The sequence below is a fragment of the Chelmon rostratus genome, chromosome 14 (assembly GCF_017976325.1).
Source record: "Chelmon rostratus isolate fCheRos1 chromosome 14, fCheRos1.pri, whole genome shotgun sequence".
NCBI classification, from domain to species: Eukaryota; Metazoa; Chordata; class Actinopteri; order Chaetodontiformes; family Chaetodontidae; genus Chelmon; species Chelmon rostratus.
The window spans coordinates 18,429,732-18,450,629 of NC_055671.1; the positions used below are offsets into that span (position 1 = coordinate 18,429,732).

Below are 20,898 nucleotides of genomic sequence, written 5' to 3' on the forward strand. Positions count from 1 at the left end.
ATTCAGTGCCAAGGCAGGAAGGGCAAGGCGAGGCGGGTCAGTCAAATGGACAGGTAGACGAACGAAGCGTCTGGCATATCCAAGTAAGTGCCACTCTTAACCTGCAGCATCCATGATAATACGGACCAAAGTGCTTCTATAAAAAATACAGGAAAACAAACAAGATGGAACAGTTAATGGCTGGTTTCTGACATCATTTTATAGGGGACAAAGTAGATTTGAATGAGGGAAGAAAGTAGAAAGAAGACCAAAAACAACTCTTCTGCTCTGCTGCTGAGTGTCGTCAGACTTCCTGTTTACACAGCTAGATGCTATATTAGATTCAAGCTACAGTTACTGGCCTACCATTCATCATCAGATCAGATAGGATAGATAGCTACATTAAACTGCTGAACCTCTATTGAGTGGAGTAAGGAGATTAATTATTCTTCTGTACAGTTTATTGACCTTTTTCTCAGTGCTGTGGCTTCATGCCCGGACAGCGTTACGAGTCTGATTAGGAACTGAGCGCCTTGAAGCTTTACACTTCTTTCCACGAGGTACATGGTTAGATGTCACTCTGAGGGATAGAGATAACACCTGTAGTAATTACCACACTGATTTCAATTCAAAGATGAAATAAAGTGTTGATGACGGTTTAACTGGAGGAGCGATTGGCAAAAACACTTGACAAAGTATGGTCGCATTAAACATACAGTACAAGTGATTTTGTTTGGTTCATAATGCTTAGAGAGGCTTTTCTCACACTGACCAGTTAAAGGTTTGATCTGTTCTGTCGTGGTGCCTTTGTGTCAGACTTGTAGAAGTTCTGTCATTTGAAGTTGCGTTGAGAGTGTCAGCGAAATACCTCAAATGTGCTTTTTAATTTTGTAATCAAGCTTTAAGTAAACAGTTATCATGCCATCCAGATGTTTCACATGTGCAATCTCTCAGTTTTGCTTTTTTTGCATAAGAGTTACAAACTATAAAAGTAAAATAAAAAAACAAGAAAACACTGTTTTCAACTCGATGATATTTGGTTTATTGAATAAATGCTGCGGTCAACAGGTTGTAGTGGGCTTTCAATCATAAAATGCACTTTGTACCATAATCCTCTGCATCATCAGATCAGTGCATGGAAACTGCAGGCACCATTAAAGGAGTATTAGATAGTTGCACCGTGGCTCCCCTGGTACCTGAATATGTTGACAGATCCATTTCTGTGCACTGAGAGGACGACCTTTGCCAGGTGATGTAATGCCACAGCCTCTTCACATTGGCCTTAACAGATTTACTCTGACCTCAAGGCCCACAGGCAGGCTGATTGACGGGCTGACTGAACTCATACAAGGTGTCAAGGTAATGTGCCCTTTGAGCGCAGGGGGGGCGCAGATAAGAGCACGAGGAGAGAGGGAGTAAATGAGTGAGAGACAAAGACAGAAAATGGAGAGAGAGAATCTGAGCGTGAGGCAACAATAGAGAGAGAGTGCTTTTAGCATGCTGAGGGAGGTGTAGGATATCATATGCACAGGAAGTAAGGGTGATAAAGATCAATATGGGCTGCATTAGGCCAGGCCATGCCCAACTCACATCCCATAAATCTTGAATTACTATTCAGTCCTTCTAAACAAAAACACACATTATTGCCATTTTTTCTTGCTCTTTTACATGTGCCTCTCTTATATAACATCACTTTGTAAGTGTGGAAATATGAAAAATAAAACTGAAACATCACATGTTGTACACACAGAAAATGCAGCATTTCTGGCTTGTGAGCATGCCGTAAAGTGTCATAAATACCATGAGCCGTTCCGTGAAACACTAGTTGTGTTATATTAGAAGAAGGATGTGCAGAACACATTTTTGCTTATTTCCAGCATTTGTTGAGTTTGACTCTCCATTTGCCTTTGCCCCTTCCTAGTGTTGGAAAATTACTAAGATTTCTGTTATTCATGCCACGTTGGAGAATGCTCCATTAAAAATCATTTAGGTGTGTGCATGCCTGCTATTCATATACAGGAACATTCACTGAATTGGTCAAAGGTGCATTGTTAGCATGTTACCTTTGTCTTTTATTGTCATATTTTTTGGAGCTGATTTTGAGAAATATGATGCACTGCCACACATTGGCCACCTTAACGGGCAGTCAGCTGTCTTAAAAAATGCACAAATCCTCAAATGTCATGATAGCACCATTTTCAATGCTAGTTATAGTGCAGACAAAGGTCACAGGTGACCATTTTCAGCCGACAAAAAAGGCTCTTGCTCACTTAGTAGTTTACCAGACTTCACCTTTTGATGATGAACTAAGAAAAAAATGCAGTGCTTTGTGATTGTTTCAATGGGTACAGTGGCAGTAAAGAGCCAGTGTTGTGTCCTGAATGGTGTAATTACTGTCCATTAGCTATGATAGGCTGAAATTTTAGAGTGAAAAGCCCACTCAGCCCCTGTATGCATTAATATGCCCAAGCAGGTCAACATTACTGGGCTAAATGGACTGAAAGTGAGGCTGCTCGTGTGGACGCACTCTAGCCTTTGTGCATAAACACAGAGACGCATACTCATTGTCTGGACACTCATGCATGAGACCCCTGTCCTTGCTGGTGTCTGACTTACAGTTTAGCACCCCCCCTCACACACACACACACACACACACACACACAGGCCTATATACTTGCAGTGGTCACAGTGATACATTCATACAAAACAATAAATAAATTACTCCCCCTCACTTTATATATGCAGACTCCACCTACCAGAGCTCTGTCAGTCATAAGCTGCTACCCCAACCCCCCCCCACACACACACACCCCAGTGATGATATTTCAACCACCCATAGCTGCTATCCCCCACCCCCCAATTTCCCTTGTTCCCATTATCTCACTGCTATTGATCGACATCCCCTCCTCTGCCTACACAGCCAGAGAGCCTTTACTGGATAATTTTCAAGGGCATTTATAAACACAGGATGGGATGGATGGGTGATGCTCTGTGGGTGTTTGTGAATTTGTGAGAAAGAGAAAGGAAAAACAAAGAGAGAGAGAGGATTGAAGAGAAAGCAGACAGCGCGGTGTGTCTGTATGAAAACAAATGCAATCAGGCAGGAGGATGGTCAGACACTGAACTCATTACTTTGCTAATAAATTATTATTTTTTTGTACACCAAAGTACACTGACACACATTAAAGTGATCAGCCAACCTCAAAGCAAGAACTTCTTTGCGTCTTAGATGCCCTTTTAACATATTTGCATGCTTGATCCAGTGATGACAAAAGCAATTTTGGCCTTTCTTATGGTTTGAACTGTAAGCCAGCCATTTTTTTTCTCTGCTTTTAGCTGTTATTATAACCACATTTCAGCGTTCACATTTTTGCACTGAATATTCATTGACACATTAAACTTATGCACATCTGTAGACTGTCACGTTGCCACATGTTGACAGCAGCATGGAACATTCACACCAAAAGCAGACTAATAATTCTGAATTCAGACCATAACCGAAAGAAAGGTTTTTTCGATCATTTTAGCACCAGTTCAGCTCATATCTAGCAGCCGCTCTGACTTTCTTTTGTTGTCAAGACTAGTTTTTGTCATGTAAAATAATAAGATGTCTGATAAATGCTAGAGTTCAGGATTAGGGTTAGGTCGGCAGGCAAACAGAGTTAATTTCCTGTCCTGCCTGCCTGGTACAGAAATTCTACTCAGCTCTGTCTGGGCTGAGGTGAGTGGGCCAAGAGAGTGGAACAGGATCCAACATTAACAAAAACACCACAGGAGAACTAAAGGGCGGTGCTGCCCCTGCACCTGGCCCCTGGGTCAACCTGTAGGGGTGCCAGGGACACGCTGCGTCTGTGTGTTTGTATGTGTGAAGTAGTGTGGGTTGGGCTTCAGGGCAGGAAGCATCTGTTAACAGAGGGGAGCCAGGAGGTACTAAGGTGTATGTGTCTGTATGTATCTGTGCACGTGTATGAGTGTGCGTGCGTGTGCATGCACGAGCAGTTGTGTAAGTATTAAAGCCAAGTGTTTAGCCTTCCCTCCTGTATCCGGCAGACCTGGCCATGGCCCACCTTCCTCAGGGGCCCAGACAGAGACGCCTTGCAGCTTCCTGTAACACACACACACACACACACACAAAACAAAAGATAGAGTTGATAGTGGACACGATCGCTCGAACCCTGCACACACATTGCATATTTAAGCCGGTGAACTCTGTCCGGCGTAATAAACAACAAGGTAAAGGAAGTAGCATTAATAAAGCTTCTCTAACTGCTCAGCCGGCGCTGTAGATGTGGGTGCTTTCCCATAAATTACAATTAAATCGACTCCATCAAAATCACACATAGATGCTTTATCAAAGCACCGATTTTTATTAATCTGTTACCCCACAGGAGGGAGATAAAAGAGGGGTTGCAGAATATAGAGGGGGTGGGATACAGATAGATGAATAAGGGAGAGAGATGAAAGGGATAGAAAATAAATCTCCTTTTTTAACACACATACAGAGGAAAAATGGGCGAGAGTTGCTGCTGCAGACCATCCAGCGACATCAGAAAATGTGGACTTTTCTAAAAACATATTCGCTTTTTCATCGACAATTACCCAGTTCTGTTGGTCGTGACTGTCCTGATACATTAGCCTCAAACATTTTCTACTAGCAGTGGGTTTAAATCTTGCTCTCCTTCTTTTCTTTTTTTTTTTTACAATGAAAATTTTCTCTCCCAGGTGTTAAAGGGAGTAAAGGAGGAGGGCAGATGGGCTGTGACAGGTTGAATATTCCTTTCAGAAACACCTAACACTGTTTGGCAGCAGCTACTGTCTGCTGTCTGCTACCACACACACACACACACACACACAGACACAAACACTCTCTCTAGATACCAACTGGAAAGAATTTCCACTGAAGCCTGGTTGTAATACCGTCAGTCCTCCAGAGGAGAATACTTGACTCTGCAGGGGTGCCGACCCATGCTAATTACCTTCTTCACTGTGTAAGCCGCCAGAAAGCTGAATGAGTGGTAAAGACTGTATGGGATGAATGAGCATGCAGCCAATTTAGAGCCATTACTCACCAAGAAAATCCAGACTGGCGTAGCTTATTGTGATGAAGGGAGTGGGGCTTAGACATTATTTCAAGTTTCTGGTTATTACATTAACAAGTCAAGTACTTTGTTGTGTTGAGCTCCTGTGAAATCAGTTGTGTGTTTTTTATAATATTTATATTATTATAACACTTGTACTTTAGCAGCCAATCATGTTGCAGCATGAGGAAAAGGCACATTTGGCAAATCATGGCTTGTTTGAAGCAAAAGGTTTAGGCCTTGCACTTTATTTGGAACTGTCTCAATTGTCTTGACTTTACTCAGGACTTTAACAGCAAGGCCTGTGACGTGCAAAGTAATAACTTTGTCCCACCCACACTGATTTAAGATTTATCATTTCTGTGGAAATATACACTTTCAGTATTTGAGTAACAATATGATTCTGGTTCAGGGCTCATTCAGTATAGTGGTGCATTGTTTGGAGGTAATTTCCTGCTTTTGGTATTACAGCAATGTGTCCAGGATTTTTAGAATGTGCGGATGAATCATTAAACACAAAATCAGGGCAAAGAAACAACAAACATATGCAGACGCAGTCTTTTTCTTTTTTCTCTTTCCTTTTATTTACCATCTTTGTTTATCCTTCCTCCCTCTCCTCCCTGTGCGTACCCTCGCTGCATCTCTCTCTTCATCACTCTCAGACAACTGGGGCAAAAGTCACAGGCCTTTGGCAGTGTTGGTGACAGTGCCATTCAGCATCCCGTCTGTCACAATACTGGCACAACAAAATGTGGATACTGCCAACTAATGGCTGTTTATCCACTGTAGTAGCTTGCCAGCCACTCTCTATCCAGTCTAAAAACTTGCCAACCAATGACTGTTGAACCTTGTTTCTCGCGAACCAGCGCCTGCCAAATCACAGGATGTAGTTCGTTTCCACAACTGAGATTAAAATGTGTTTCAGAGAGATTTTCAGGCAATGTGTTGCTATGCAGAATACCCACCTTATGTTTGAAAAAAAGTTTTTCTTTCAAGCTGCGGCACATTCAGGTTCCAGCCATTAGTGTCCATTAGTTGTCTTCCAAACCATTTTGAGCATATGTCGCTGAAAAAGTACTGAAGAGAAACAGAGAACAGTAGAAAACAGTTACAACACAATAACTGTTTTATTGCAGCATTGCAGCAATAACTGTGAATATTGTGCAGCTGAAGTTAAGTGTCAGTCACTCCACAACCTCATGTCATGTTATCCATACTGAAAACATTGCTAAAATAAGTCGCTGCTGTTTCCTCAATCAGTATCTATTTTCTCTTTTCATATTGAGCTGAGTTTAACATGTCATATACTCGGTGCTGAGACTTAGTCTAGCTCTTAAAAGGCCTCTCCAGTGATTCCGTATTACACCTACATAAAGTCAGGGGAGGCTTTGAGGGACAGATTTTAAAGGATCGTCATAATCAAAGCAGCCAAGGCAGAGATATTCTGCCTTTTGGTCCGTAGTAGCAGTCACAATCCAAAAACTCTGAATCCTACACTTCCCATAATGCAACCTGATACAGATTTGTTCTGAATTCTCAAGATGAAAGTGAGATTACCCTGATGACATCACTGTGGCATCATCTCAGTCTTTCTCTCAGACTTTCAAAACCTTCCTCCAGAGTCACAGAAGATATTATTCAGCCGTGCTGCGCGCCACACGATGACTCAACTGAACATCACGTCTAAAATCAGAGGAGTTTGGTCAGACTCAGCAGACCGCACGTGAGCGAACTAGCAGAACTCCTTTCAATGCGTGAGCAAGTGTTTACTCTTGTGGGAAGGGGTGTTAGTTCTCTTTACCGGGGTTTAATCTTCATCTGTGGTCCAGTAGAGCACATGAATAAGTAATGTAAAGCAGCAGCAACACAAACATTTTATTTTGGTCAAGATGTTCACTGCAAGTAAGAGCTTTTTAGAAAGTAGGGCTGGCGGGAGACGGAGGTAGTCTCAGTGTGAGAGGCACAAAAAAGTGTGTGTGTGAGAGAGAGAGGGGGAGAGAATCTGTGTGTTTCAATTCTTGTTTGTGTGTGTGCACATGCCGTCTTCTTTGCTTGACAGTATTTGAGTCCTCATCTCCTCATATGGTCCCCTGCTAACTCCACCCCCTCCTTCTTCCCTTTCTCTGTGGCATGTCTGCCTTTGCAGTTGTCACCTCCAATTCCAACTTCAATTCATTAAATCTCCCCTTTCCCCAGCTGGCACGCTCCCGCACACACACACACACACACACACACACACACACACACACACACACACAAACACACACACACACACACACATATCTCTGTCTCTCTCTCTGTCTCTCTCTCTCTCTCTCTCTCTCTCTCTCTCTCTGTCTCTCTCTACCAGAGTTATGGTAGTCTGGACTGAGGTAGAATTGGATTCTTAAGACAATATATGAGATTTTTTATCTTCATCTGTCCCCTCCCTTACACTTCATCCTCATTTCAGCCTTCACTGTCAGTTCTATCTCGCATTATACACTCTTCCCCTCTCTATGCTACCTTTGCTCTCTCTCACACACTCGCTCTCTCTCAATCATATGCTGCACTCTGCCTCTTTCACTGTCTCCTCTTACACTCTTTCCACTCTCTCTGTCTCTCCATCTCACTCAGTCATATTCTCTCTCTATTTTATTCTCATCTCCATCTGTCTCCCTGCACTGTATCTTAATCCAACCGTCTGTGGACTTGCCAGTAATAGAGTGGAGCGTGGCAGTGTGCTGAGCCTATTCAGTACTCTCGGCGTGCGTTTTACTGAATGGAGCCCATAGATGCATGCACTTCATGTATAGTATACTCCGTCTGTGTGTGTAGTTAAGCATGATTTCATGTTGTGTATTTCTTTTTGTATGTGTTTTTGGAGACATTCCTTTTTTGCATAAATGTGAGCGTTTTCTTATCCACTCCATATAGCTCATGAATGTGTGTGTTTCCCGACACCGTCCCCTCTTACGACATTAGACCAAGCCAGCAGTGGCCTTGATTGATCAAAGCTCTCTGTAGCGCTACAGGGCTAAATCTGGAGCCTCAAAATGTGTGTGTGTCCCGTTCCAGACAGCACAGCCAGCGTTCCCACCTAGCTAGTCTGATGAGGCTACCTGCAGTCTTCTCACTCCTCCTTGCTGCCTTTGATGCAGAATTGTGTCTGGGAGCAGAAATGGGGGTGTGATCCAGTTGGGAGAAAAATGCAAGTTTGGAGAATATCTCCCAAAAAAATAGACAGAAAGTGGTCAAGGCCAGAAGAGAAGGCGACAGAAAGTAAGACCAGAGTGGTGACAGGGAAACTGGAGAGTAAGAGGCTGTAATGATTGAGCGAATCATTGGACATAGAGAGAGACGGGAGAGTTAATAACCAAGACGATCAAAGCAGAGGTGAGATAGGCCGGAAAGAGACAGAGCGACTCGAGAGAGCAGAGAAATGAACAAACCAGCGGAAATCAGATTCAGACATCAAGTTAAGTGTTACATCAAAGGAAGGATAGCTCATTTGTTTCAAGTCTGTAGCTACATTGTGTGAGGCCGAGGTGAACTGCTGCTGTCTGTGGCGTGGTTTCTGGTGTAACAACCTGCTCTGAGATAATTTGGCACATGGTGACAGCTGGTGTGAGTGAAGGCATATGTGAACAGCTAAGATTTCCTTTTTTAATGTGTGAATATGTTATAAATACATAGTGAGGTGGCCTTTTATGGAATTTAAATTATATTGGTAACAGTGACCCAGAAAGTGGTTGTGAGTCACTTTGGCTATGACTAAACAGCTGGATACCTGAAATATATTGTTTAAGAAAAGAAAAATAGATGCACCTGCAAGTATTTGTAATATTTAAGTATCAAAATTAAGTTAAAAAAGTATTAACTTGCATACTCTTGTTGTATTTCATTGCTTAGTGATGGTTGTGTTGCTTGGATCGGACCACTCAAATCCTGTCAAGGCGGTTTGTCACTGCTGACACCTACAGGCCGACTGTATGCATATCAGATACCCGGCCAGTGACCTCACTGCCCATTGATGTGCCTGTATTTACTCAGCTGGGGATTATGAGTAGTGTATAGCTACGACATCCAGCAAAGCAGGTTCTAAAACAGGACTTCTGCAGCCTGAATTTGGGGACACTTGAATGAGTGTTGGTCAGGACTTGCCCTTTTGTATCTGCCTTCAGCACCATCGTAATCTCTTATGGTTAAAAATATATGTAGATTATGGGGTATTACTGAAGAGACTTATTTCATGTGTGTATGTTTTTTTTTTTGGTTTTTTTTTTTGGTTTAGTATAGCTAGAATAGTTGAAATTCATCTAGAAACATGACACAGTGATAGATCTGTGCAGTATTTCACAGTTTGGACTCACTGATGTTGCTCCACCATAGCAAAGATTTAGCCAGGTGGAGCGGTGGTCATCCTGCATCAGAAACATGACAAAGGAAGATCTTTGATGGTGCAGATCTTGCAGAGTCGCCAGCTGATACTTGGCTTTGCATCTTTTTGGATTTATGAACAAAGAGACATATGGATACACTAATTTGTGCCGCTTTATTTCTGTTTAAATTTTTTAGTAAGGGAATGCGTTGGCTTTTTGCCAGTAGTCACCAGCAAAATGAACAGCTTTCAAGCCTGAACCTCTCGGAAGATCCATTATTACACATCAGCGTCTGTTTGGAGACACTGAGCAGTAACTCTTCCTCTGTGATATTGTCATTTTGTTTTCTCGCTGCAAATCCAACATTGCCTTTAAATATTCATTGAGCTTTGTTTGTGTCGTTGTTTGTTGAACCCAGTTTAATTATCATCCTCATCAGGATTCATCAGTCTCATCACATTTTCTTTAATTACTTAGCGAAGCCATTTCTCCTCTTTGTCATTCATCTTAAAGTATTGTTCTCGCTCTGGCTTCTGTTCCTCTGTGTCTCATTCTGTGTGTTGATTTATATGTCTTCGTCACGCTCCATCTCTTTTGATAAATCTTCTGTCGTTGTCTGAAGTCTCAGTTGTGTCTTGCCATTTACTGATCAAGTGGTATCTCAGCATCCAAAGAATCCTACACTAAAACAACATGGGGTCCGAAAACTATTAGCTAATAATTCATGCGGAACAGAATTAGAGGTGAAGTAGTAGCAAACGGATCAAATCCAGCTTTTACCGCACCCTCCCTCTATGTGTTTTAATGGTGTAGCCCCTTCTGGGACTCTTAACCAACCAATTCCAGACTATAATGCCAGACAGACCAGGCCTCATCCATTAATGTCTTCAGGGTTTCACAAAACATCTCTCCACACATTAACCTACAATGTAGCAAAGATTATCCCAACACTAAATTACCTTTGGGAACCCCACTCAAATGGCCAGTCTGGGCTTTATAGCCCATTTTATCACTGAAGAAATAGGGGGAACAGAGCACTCAGGCCCACAGCTAGTTAATTTCATTGTTCAAATTGGATGCAATAAGTGAAACAGAGTTGGCTTCTATAGAAGAAGGAATAAGAAGACATCATCCTGATTTTTATTTATTTATTTATTTTTTGCTCTCAGGTTCACAGAAAGGCAAATAAAATCACAAAGTTAACTCGAAAAAGGTGAAAAAAGAGTAGCCATTTGTATTTTGGTTAATGTGCTTTTCTCCATATTGGCTGTTTAGAGGGAACGAGCCTTATCCGACTATGTAGTATGACATTGTGTTGCGAAAATAGTATGTATGAAAGGTTTGAACTGTAATTGTAATCCAATCTCTCTTCATGTAGTTCTAACCACAAAGTATATCTATAATACACACACACATAATTGACAACAGTGTTATAAACATAAGGTGATATCAGAAAATTAGAAAATGTTTATTGTTGTGGCTCATGGCACAGCATATTGCCTAGCCCTACCAGTTCTGTTCCTTGGTCATCACATTAGCCAATTACTCATTTATCAGATGCCATATTAGGACACAACTTGACGATCTGACAGCTTCAGCCTTGTCCGAATGAATTTTCAGCCTCTTTTCCTGCTGCCTCTTTCTCAGATTTCTTTGCTCACCCTTATTATGATTGATGATGCGGTTCATTTCTCTGCCGTTAATCAGACTCTGTAAGTGACTGGTTTTGTGAAGGCTCGGTCTGTTTGACTGCCACACAACATTAAGAGCCAGCTTGATCCTCCTATGATTGTGTCCGCTCGTTGACATGATAGAATTGTACAGCTGGAGGAACCTTGCACATTTATATTTAATCTCCCGACTCTCATCCTTAATGCATGAGGAGAATGGGAGACCCCATAAACCCCCCCCCCCCCTGCAATGACTTGGCCTGCTGGGAGAGGGAAAGAGGAGGATTAGAGCAGGATTAAGTCTGTGGTGTGAATAGGAGCCACGAGACCACCACAATTATTCACTTCCCCCATCAGTCCTGCGCCAGACTCCCCCCTTCCATCCTTCCCTCTCACTCATAAACTCACACAAACACATGAACTCCCTCTCTCTAGCCTTGCCCTATTTCGTTCCCTGGCACCTCCAAAGCACAAACACTTGTGAGGAACTGTCTCTATTATTTAACCTTAGTCTTATCTCTGAAGTTTTTTTGTCAGCTAGGAAATAAATCAAACAAAGCAAGCATGATCTGAATGAATTGCACAGTTAGATTACAAACACTCCTCCAAGCAGACTTTTTTTTTTTAATGCAGGATATAAATTTTGTGCACTGGGGTTTGCCAAGTTGAGCCAGATCAATGTATTGAACTGCCAGTTTCATCTGCCAACATGTTGACCGATTTAGAGAAAAATGTAATATGATTCAGGAAAAAAAGTGCCTTGTGGCACAGAGTCTGTCAAGAATATTAAAAGACTGATAATGGACTAGTAACTTCCTAGAGTCTCCGTTAGTTGCCTGGCAACAGGTCCTGACCAAACGATAGTCCAATACATAACACCCATTAAAACAGCGCGTTAATTAGTGATCTTTAAAGGTGCTGATAGTTGGATTTTGTTGCCCTTGGACAGTGCCAGACTAGCCATTTCACCCTGTTTCCAATATTTATGCTAAGATAATCTAGCCAGCGGGCTGTGGTAGTTTCAACAGCCAATTTTAAGTTGTAGAGATTCTTATTGGTTTAGTCTATAATAAATATCCATTAAAATCATTTAGATTCAGTGTGAGAGCTAACAGGAGTTCAACAAATCCCAACTTAATATCCTGTCATTCAGTGATTGTGCACTGTTGGATATTATAAGCCAGACAGTGGAATTTCCTCTGTAACAATGTTAAAAGATGACATGGATATATGTGAATTAATTTGTGGATTCATTTTGAGAAGTGGTGGCGAGTGTCCCTCGTGCTCACAGTGGTCTTTAAGTTTTCAGCAGCAGCATAAGTTTTACAATCCATCAGTGGTGCAGCTGTGTAGAGAACAGAAAACATTCCTCTCCCTTGCTATTGTAGCATTTTTAACCCACATCTGTTCTGGTTTTCTTTTGCTCAGGTGCCATGATGGTGCTCTTTACATTAATGTGCATTAAAATTACTGTCTGAATGAAACTTCAAGGTCACCTGTGTCTGAATGACAAAAAGAAAACACTTGATGTAGCCAGCAATGTCATGTAGTATATGTTTGTAAAGATTTCAGTGTGTTTTCCCAGAATGTTAAATGTCTCATTTATCTCTTAGATATCCTGATTTATCCTAATATCAGTCTCAGCATCAGTAAAACAAAATCCAGCATTGGTCAGGCTGCAGTGGTGGGTTGGTTTGATGGCATCAAACAGAGCTCCTGATACCGATGCAAACATTTAACACTCAGCATACTGTGGAACACCTAACTAACCTCTTGAACTGAGGATCTTTTTTACCAAAATCCTTCGCTTTGAAACCATAATATAGCCAATGTCTCTTCAACCTCTCTGAGCTTGACAAGATAAAAGTCTTGTTGTTGAATCATATTAATCACATGCATGTTTTGTCCTCTCAGTAACTGTTCCCAGAGTCCTGATGGGCTCAGCCCTTTGACACATTAACTTCTGTCTCCATGTATGTGGATTCGGGTGAATGTATTAAATGGATGTAGCTTGGGACCTTCATCATTGCTGCCTTATAGCTGCTCCATCACACAGAAATCAATAAGTATTTACCTGTAATGAAATTAGCAATCACTCACAGTCCCCCGCTGTCTTATTCACACACAAACACAACAAACTAGCAGTGGAGAGCTTTGGTCAACAGCAAGTATCGGAGATGAGAGTAGAAAATTCTACTTATGTACGTGTGTGATTTAGTCAATAACACCAACAGTCCAGGATGAGGTGTTTGCCTGCAGTTCAATGAGTAAAACACACGATGCATTTCACTAATGGGGAAATTTATTTCACTTAAATGCTCCTTAAATCACACTAACACTAATATCAGATGCCTTTGAGTAAGTATGTTAGTGTAAATGTTGTTGTTGAACACACAATTACAATCATACTATTAATTCATATATTGGTGATATACTAGTGATATACTACATTAACATAGGGGTGAGTGATGCAGAAAGAAGGCAGCAGATGCATTAATTAAAGTTTATAGATGCTAAACAGATAGAAAGTCAGATATTTAGCTGTGTAATTAGTCGAAATAAATCAACAGGGAGTGGATCACTACTCATCTTGGGGTCCAATCAGATTAGATGTAAAGTTTCCTGCCAGCCGATAAAGTAAATAAATAATCAGTGCATCCATAACAAGTCAGTCTTTGAATTGCTTTTGCTTTCACCACCATGCTTAACTCCACGTATTACGTCTTACAGGTTTGAGTCCATTCGCTCATAAAGAGGTGGCCATGTATAAAGAGACACAAACCACGACACCATGTTGTCCTGAACTGGAGGAATAATATAGAAAGAATGCAAAGTAATGCACAGCTTTACCGTTGAATATGTAATGCATATATTTCACAGCGGCACAGACTAAATGCAGTAATAATGTTACGTTATTAAAATTGTGAGGTCCAAAAAAACTCCCCAAAAAGTTCAAAATAGATTAAACAAAGCAGCTGTTAGTACAACACAATTATACTGTTAACTAATTAATACTGTTTAGAACAGAAGCCCTGCACATAACGCTATGTCTTAAAATGTTAGTCTGGGGTCTAAGATATCTAATTGTCGTTTATCTACAAGGATAAACAGTGATTTAGGACACAGCCCAAGAGTCGTTAATGTCGTGGAAATCCTGTGTATGTGAATTCATTAATTTGAGTGTTCTCCTTTAATATACCACACATTAAGAACAAGCCATTGAACTTCCCGAACTCCACCCCCAATACTGTGTTTCCCTGTGGGTTTGGAGAAGGGAGGTGGGGAGGGTTAAGTGCCGATGGGGTCGTACAGTACAACAGGCCTATTAGGATAGAGTACTGAGGGGGCAGCACCCCCAGACTCAACGTCTTTAATATTACATGTTGGCACCGTGGTTCCTCGCAGCCTCAGCCAGCTTCCAAGCATCAGTTGGGCTTGGTGTGGCTTTGGATGTACTGCTGTTGGTGCGAACATTTAAGCAAGAGTGTTTATGTGCGTGCTTGGGCGGCCAGCGCTGTCTGATGTGGCGATGGAGGAGGTGTGCTGTAGGTTTGTCCGTTGTCGCAGGAGGACTTCCTCTCTTACTCTGACACTGCCCCGATCCAAACTGGTAAGACCGGAGAATCAGAGGTTTGGCTTTTTTCTAGAGCACTGGAGGGACTGTACATTGCATTTATCCACCTGTCCAGCAAATAGAGTTGAAACCTAGCTGACTCTTTTTATAGGACATCCCATATTTAACTTCCTCAGTCTTCAATCAGTCTCTCAATAGTTTGCAGTGGCAGCCTCTCCTTTTAGCTATCTTTTCATCTTCATATAAGATAAAAACATTTAAGTCTCCTAGTGCAAAACTGTCTTTGGTGTAAATCAGTCTGTTAATGACGACAGAGTATCACAGCAGCACATCATTTGTTCACCAGCATACAAACTGGGCATGAAAATGTTTCTTTCCTGTAAATTGGTGCAATGCTTCAGACTGAATTTAATGTAATTTGAAGGCTTAGAGCGAGGATGCACAGATATAATCACTTCTCACTAGTCTCTCTCTCCATGTCTCTCCACTCTACTCTCCCTCTGTTATATCTATATTATTTTTCAACACCCAGTTAAACCAGTTTCACAAAACTGAGCATGTGTTTGATGTAATAATTAGCCACAATCATGCATCTCTAAACAAGCCTCATTGTTAAAGCTTCCCCTTGAAAATAGCTAATATTACAATAACTGGGTTACGTGTCAGTCTGTTGGTGTGTGCAGTGCTGCTAGGTCGAATGCATGCTGGTAAGTGCTGTGACATTAGTTTAAAGGTTGCATGTTGATCCGGTGACCTGTTTGTGACTGGTTCTGTGTCTCTGGAGCAGTTTTTGTCAGTGTCACTTACAAGCTGTCCTCTCGCACAGTTAAAACGGCAGTGCTCTGTGGAAGGATGCCATATTTTTCAGGTCTTTCAGAAGTCTGTTGGCTGCTTGACTGACAACTCTGAATCATTCTGAATCTGAGGGTTTTATTCAAGAATGAGCTCTCAGCAATTCTGAGTGTGTATTTCGCGAAAGGTGATAACAAAATCGAAACAAATTAGCTTTGTTTGTATCGATGCTCAGACTTTGTCTCGTGCAAATTGTCTTCTTATCCTGAAGTAAACAAACTGACCGCCATGGACAGATTCGCTAAAGGAGTTTATTTGTTTGTGGTCGGCCTGATGTATTTACTTCTTTTAATTGCAAAGATGGCAGTGGAGGTGTATTGGTGTGTGCGCTCATTTTAGTGTTTGTTTGGGTTAGGGTAATTATATTTCTGTTTTCGGATGTGGCTCTTAATGAGTTTGAGTGTCCTTGTGTTCATGCGCATGTTCCACATGAAACATGTGCGCAGTCCACATAAAAGACAGCAAGCCATGGCATCCTAATGAGACAGCCACAGCCAGAGTTTACAGCTTTTATTGTTTTGTTAAGGTCACTCTAGAAATACAAAAAACAACCTCCAACCCTCCTTTGTCAGGAATCATATCAACCCCCAGCTTTTGATCATAATTTACAGCTGTCTGAAGTGTCTGCAGCTCCGTCCTGTTCACGTTAATTTTCTTGGAGTATAATATGTCAAACAGTGCCAAACCACTTTGGCTCTCGGGCTGATGAGACAGCCTTGTGTGTGTGTGTCTGTGTGTGTTTGTAAGTTATAACTGTAAGTAGCTAAACTCACAGCCTTCCTGCCTTCTCTGTTTTTTTTCTCTCTTTCTGTCTCTCTACCACTTCCTGTCTGTCTGAACAGCTTCCTGCTGATCTCAATAAGATGCACCTAACAGACCACGCCCACCAGCAGGTGATGCACATGCCTCCCAGCCAATCAGGATGCAGCATCGCCAGTGACTCGGGAAGTAGCAGCTTATCAGATATTTACCAGGTGGGAAACTCATAGCTTCTTTCAATTTTTATCTTAATAGTTTTTTATCTTTTCTTGGAAACCTCATGTCTTTCAAGTTTTGCATCAAAGTTTGGATGTTCTTTCATGCATTTCATTCTACCACACTGCGACAACATCTGCTCTGTGACACAAGTGTTTTACTGATGGTGGACTCTCCCCAGCTTGATTTGCTCCAATTCTGTCTGTTTACCTGTAGCATATCTGTCAGCCCTCTACCCTCCCTGGCTAATTATTGTGCATCAGTTGTGCGTCCTGGTGATCCGTCTCCCTCTGTACTTCCTGCTGCGGACGAAAGGTCATGCAGGAAATGAACCTAACCTTTCAAGCTCAGTCTATACCTGTGCCACAGATGTATAGCTGCTGTAAAATCGTCACTGTAGATTGGTTTGTAACTATCATGGGACGGAGATTCAGATAGTATGACATCCAGTGTACATGCTCGATTTAGGCTTCCACAAATTGAACATAAAATTATATTTTCCTGATTTTCTCATCTGGAAAAATCGCCTTTCCTCCCAGTCCTCTCAGTTTTAGACATTACATAAAAACATAACTATAATCTGAAAAGATAAGCTTATTTAATGGAAACACTGGAAACATATGGACTTTTGAGATTGATTTTGTACTTTAAATGTGAATTCATTCATTTTACTTGACCCTTACTGAAGGTTGCCTTTAATGTCAGCAAACTAGGACGCCTATTTAATGGTTTCCTTCATTGCAATCACCCAGCGTAATTCAGGAAGTGTAAAAGTGTAATTTAAAAGGCTTATTGCCAGAACAGTAGGTCTTTTGTATTTTACTCTCTCCTATTGTATCAGCCTTACCTTTACTTGACATTTCGGAGCATTCAGTAGCTCAGTGTGCTTTGGAATTAAATCCCTCTCTTGAGTGTTGGGTATTGAAATGGCTGTGAATCAATAATCCATAAAAGGATACATGACAAGGCTGTCATCTCATCATTTTAATCCCTCAGATCTCCTAATCTCCCCTCTTTACACACAAAGTCATAATAAATCCAAGAACCTTTCAGTATGGCCTTTCCCTCTTGACTCTTTCTCACCAGGTGCTGCATTATTTCCCTTTTTTTTTCTCGTCACTACCTGCACGCCGTATTCTTCATATGCATGTGTGCGTACGGGTTGGGAGTGGTTCCATTTGATGCCAGCTTGTTAGCATTGTTAGCATTCATCAATGGAACTGGAGAGGTCCATTAGCTGCAAACTAATGAGCTAGTTACAAGATAATGAGCTGGTATGAGCAATGGGCAATGCTGACCACAAAACTAATGAACAGGTTTGGGTGAGGAATGTTAACAATGCTAATATCCAGAATTTATTTTGGTTTGGTTTTAATTCACTCACATTTTAATGGTAAGGGTGAGAAATGCCATCCAGAAGTCAAGTGCAGGTACTTTGTTCCCCAGCCACCACACCAAGCTGATTTGGAGGCCTCAGTCTTGATTCAAAATGTCTTATTATAATCTTAAATCTTATTATGTGATTATGTTGCAAATGTAACATGGATTCACATGGATTCCCTTAAACAATACAGTTAACAAAGAAAAAAATGATAATAAGTCAAAGTCAAAGTCAGCTTTATTGTCAATTCTGCAGTATGTACAGGACAAACAGAGAATCGAAATTGCGTTACTCTTCAACCCTTTGTGACAGGACATATATTAGAAAAGAGATAAATAAAAAACTGCACAATCTAAATAAAAACTGTACAAACTAAGTAAAAATTGTACAAACTAAACAATGAAACATTGAGAATGTAATAATGTAATAAGAGAATGTAATATGGAAAAGGCATAACAAATGCACAGCTGAGACACTGGGGAATAATAAGTTTGTTGCAAATTACCATCAGGGCTGCACAAGTTACCTTGAAAGTAATAGTGCAAGAATTATAGGAACCTTTAGTCAATGTCAGCAGAATTTCACAAACTCACCTGTGCCTTCAATAGAAAACAGACTAAAACGGCATAATTCAGGTATTTGAACCTACCTGCCACAACCTGTCCTATCGGCTCAGCCTGTCTGTGAAGCGTTTGCAGATTGATGCAAGTCAGGTCAACCTGGGTCAGACGTGAAACACCTGAGACCTGATCGCTTCCTCCTGAGATTAGATATTAATCACACGGATCTGATCCCATCATCTTGCCGCTGACCCAGATCTGTGTTTGTTTACAGCTGTCTTAAAGCGCTGACCCTCCAGTCAGCTGTGGTCCTCAGCTGTCGGTGCAACAGGGTGTTTTTGTTATGGGTGTCTCCCACTCATTCTCCTCCTCCCCCCGCTCCCTCTCTTACAGTCTTTCACTTAACTCAACTTTTCAATCTTTTTCTGCGTCCTCCTCCTGTTCTCACATATTCCTCCTTTCTGCCCTTTCCCTTCTTTACAATCCCTTCACTGTCAATCACCCTCTATTCTTCTATTATTCTCTACTATTCTTTTCTTTACTTTTCCCTCCTGTCCTTCATCTCTTGGGTGTATCCTGTACTTCTGATGCATTCCTCCTTTATTTCTTTCTCTTTTCTGTCTCTGTTTTTCTGACACAGCATTGTAAAAAAAAAAATGTCGGGGTTTGTGGGCAGATCTGATGTCCTTCATCTCTAGGAAATCCTCTCCTCCTGGTTCAAACCCGTCCTGAGACCAGGGGACTCGGACTGAAAGGGCATGTCCTGCATTCTGAATGAATAAAGCCTCTCAAAAGCACTGAAAGATATGTCAGTGGCAGAGGGTGAGAAGAAAAGCGAGGTATTATTTTGTCATAGCTGCACCACTGTTCTGTCCAACTACCCTAGTGCCTCTATTTTCCAAGAAAGTTTAAATTGAAGGCCCCTTTTCTGCAAGAACTTGCACTGCACTTTTGGCCTTTGTTCTGAATCACTGCTGGCCTGAAGAATACATGAAAACAAATGTACTCCATGAATCAGTTAATTAGGGGTGAAGCAAAATTACAAATATGGTTTGACACTGCAGAAGAACATGCAGGACAGGCTGCTGTTGAGATGCTTCGTTTATAAATATTGAGTGTCTGCCTCATTTATTATGGGTTTTGTTTTGGACAGCATTTTCCTGCTTCTCTATTCTTATCTATTTGGCCAAATTAAGTGTATCTGGACAGGGCAGAGCTGAGCAGCTGGTGTGTTTTAAAAGTCCTCTAAATAGCTTGACCAACCTAATTTATGAAAACAAGAGTGGACCTGTGCCTGAACTCGGGATGGACTGTTAGCTTAATCCCCCAGCCTCAGAGGAACCAATAAAACCCTTTGGCCAGGTACCAAATCTACATAGAACTCAGGAGCTCCATTGCATTGTTGGTCAGGTGCTCCATCTTGTAGGGCAGCAAATTAACTTTTTGGTGTGGTATGTATGGACATTGTTGCCCATAAATGATATAATGATCACCTTGATTTCCTGTCAAACATAAAGTACAGTAGTAGTTTTGAAAACATTGTCCTGTAAGTATCTCCTCTTTGAATCCGACAGGTTGCCACACCAAAATTTAGAAAAATTAGTTTTCTACACTGGGCCTGGCAAATAAACAGTCACACCAGTCTACAAGATCCTTATCAGTACCACCATTTTACAAAGATTAATTAAATAAATAAATAAAAATCAGTGTGAAGAACAGACAGAAACAGGTAAGAGAACAGGAAAAAGGCTGGCTCAGTTTTTCTAGACGGTTCTCTTTGTTTATAGGCCTACCTGTAACAGCTCCAGTAACAGATGGCCTGCAGTGCTGCCACTACCACGGGAGAGCTCCTCTTTTCACCTCTCAGTTGACGGTTCAATTCCCACCTGACCCGAAAACCCCCGTGCCCCTTTAGCACCATACTCTGCCAGCCATCTGCCTCCCCCGCGCAGGGGAAATATGGTGGAATATGAATTATTACTGGTGGATTTAAATATTTGGCTGTTTGCCTTCGTTTTCTGGGTTGGGACTAGGTGTCAGGGTGTTAGCTCGGGGTCACAGGTACAGCTGCTCATTCCAAGGTTATCTTCATGTGTTGTGTAGGTGAGACATCACTGAAAATACAGGGGAAATACAGTCAAGCTGTAAAGTTAGAGGTTTTCACAAACCCTGATGTTACTCACTTTGCTGACAGACACATTCTCTCTCTCTACACGCTGTTTGATTCTATAACTGACAAACTAGTTGTTAGAAGCTGAAACTACTGCTAATATTTGATTTATAAAGATGATCACTTTGAATTTGTCTGCTTTTTAAATTACTCAAAATTGCATCTTTTTTGCTCTTTCATATCCCAAATATTTGACAGAATATGTGTGCCAACATCTTATAATGCCACTGAATAGCCTTAAACCTCATTTCATCATGCTTTGAATCAAATCTCTATCAGCTACCAACTGCTGTGCCTC

The 20,898-nt window shown here is 41.4% G+C and overlaps 1 protein-coding gene across 7 annotated transcripts in view; it reads left to right on the forward strand.

The window, feature by feature from the left end:
• LOC121616824 (rap guanine nucleotide exchange factor 6-like) overlaps positions 1–20,898 on the forward strand; it is a 147,009-nt gene that overhangs the window by 82,299 nt on the left and 43,812 nt on the right. For all 7 annotated transcript variants that reach the window (XM_041951638.1, XM_041951640.1, XM_041951635.1 and 4 more), the window contains one exon: positions 16,357–16,488. In XM_041951638.1, the coding sequence (XP_041807572.1) occupies positions 16,357–16,488 (132 nt within the window). The remainder of the gene's footprint in view (positions 1–16,356; positions 16,489–20,898) is intronic.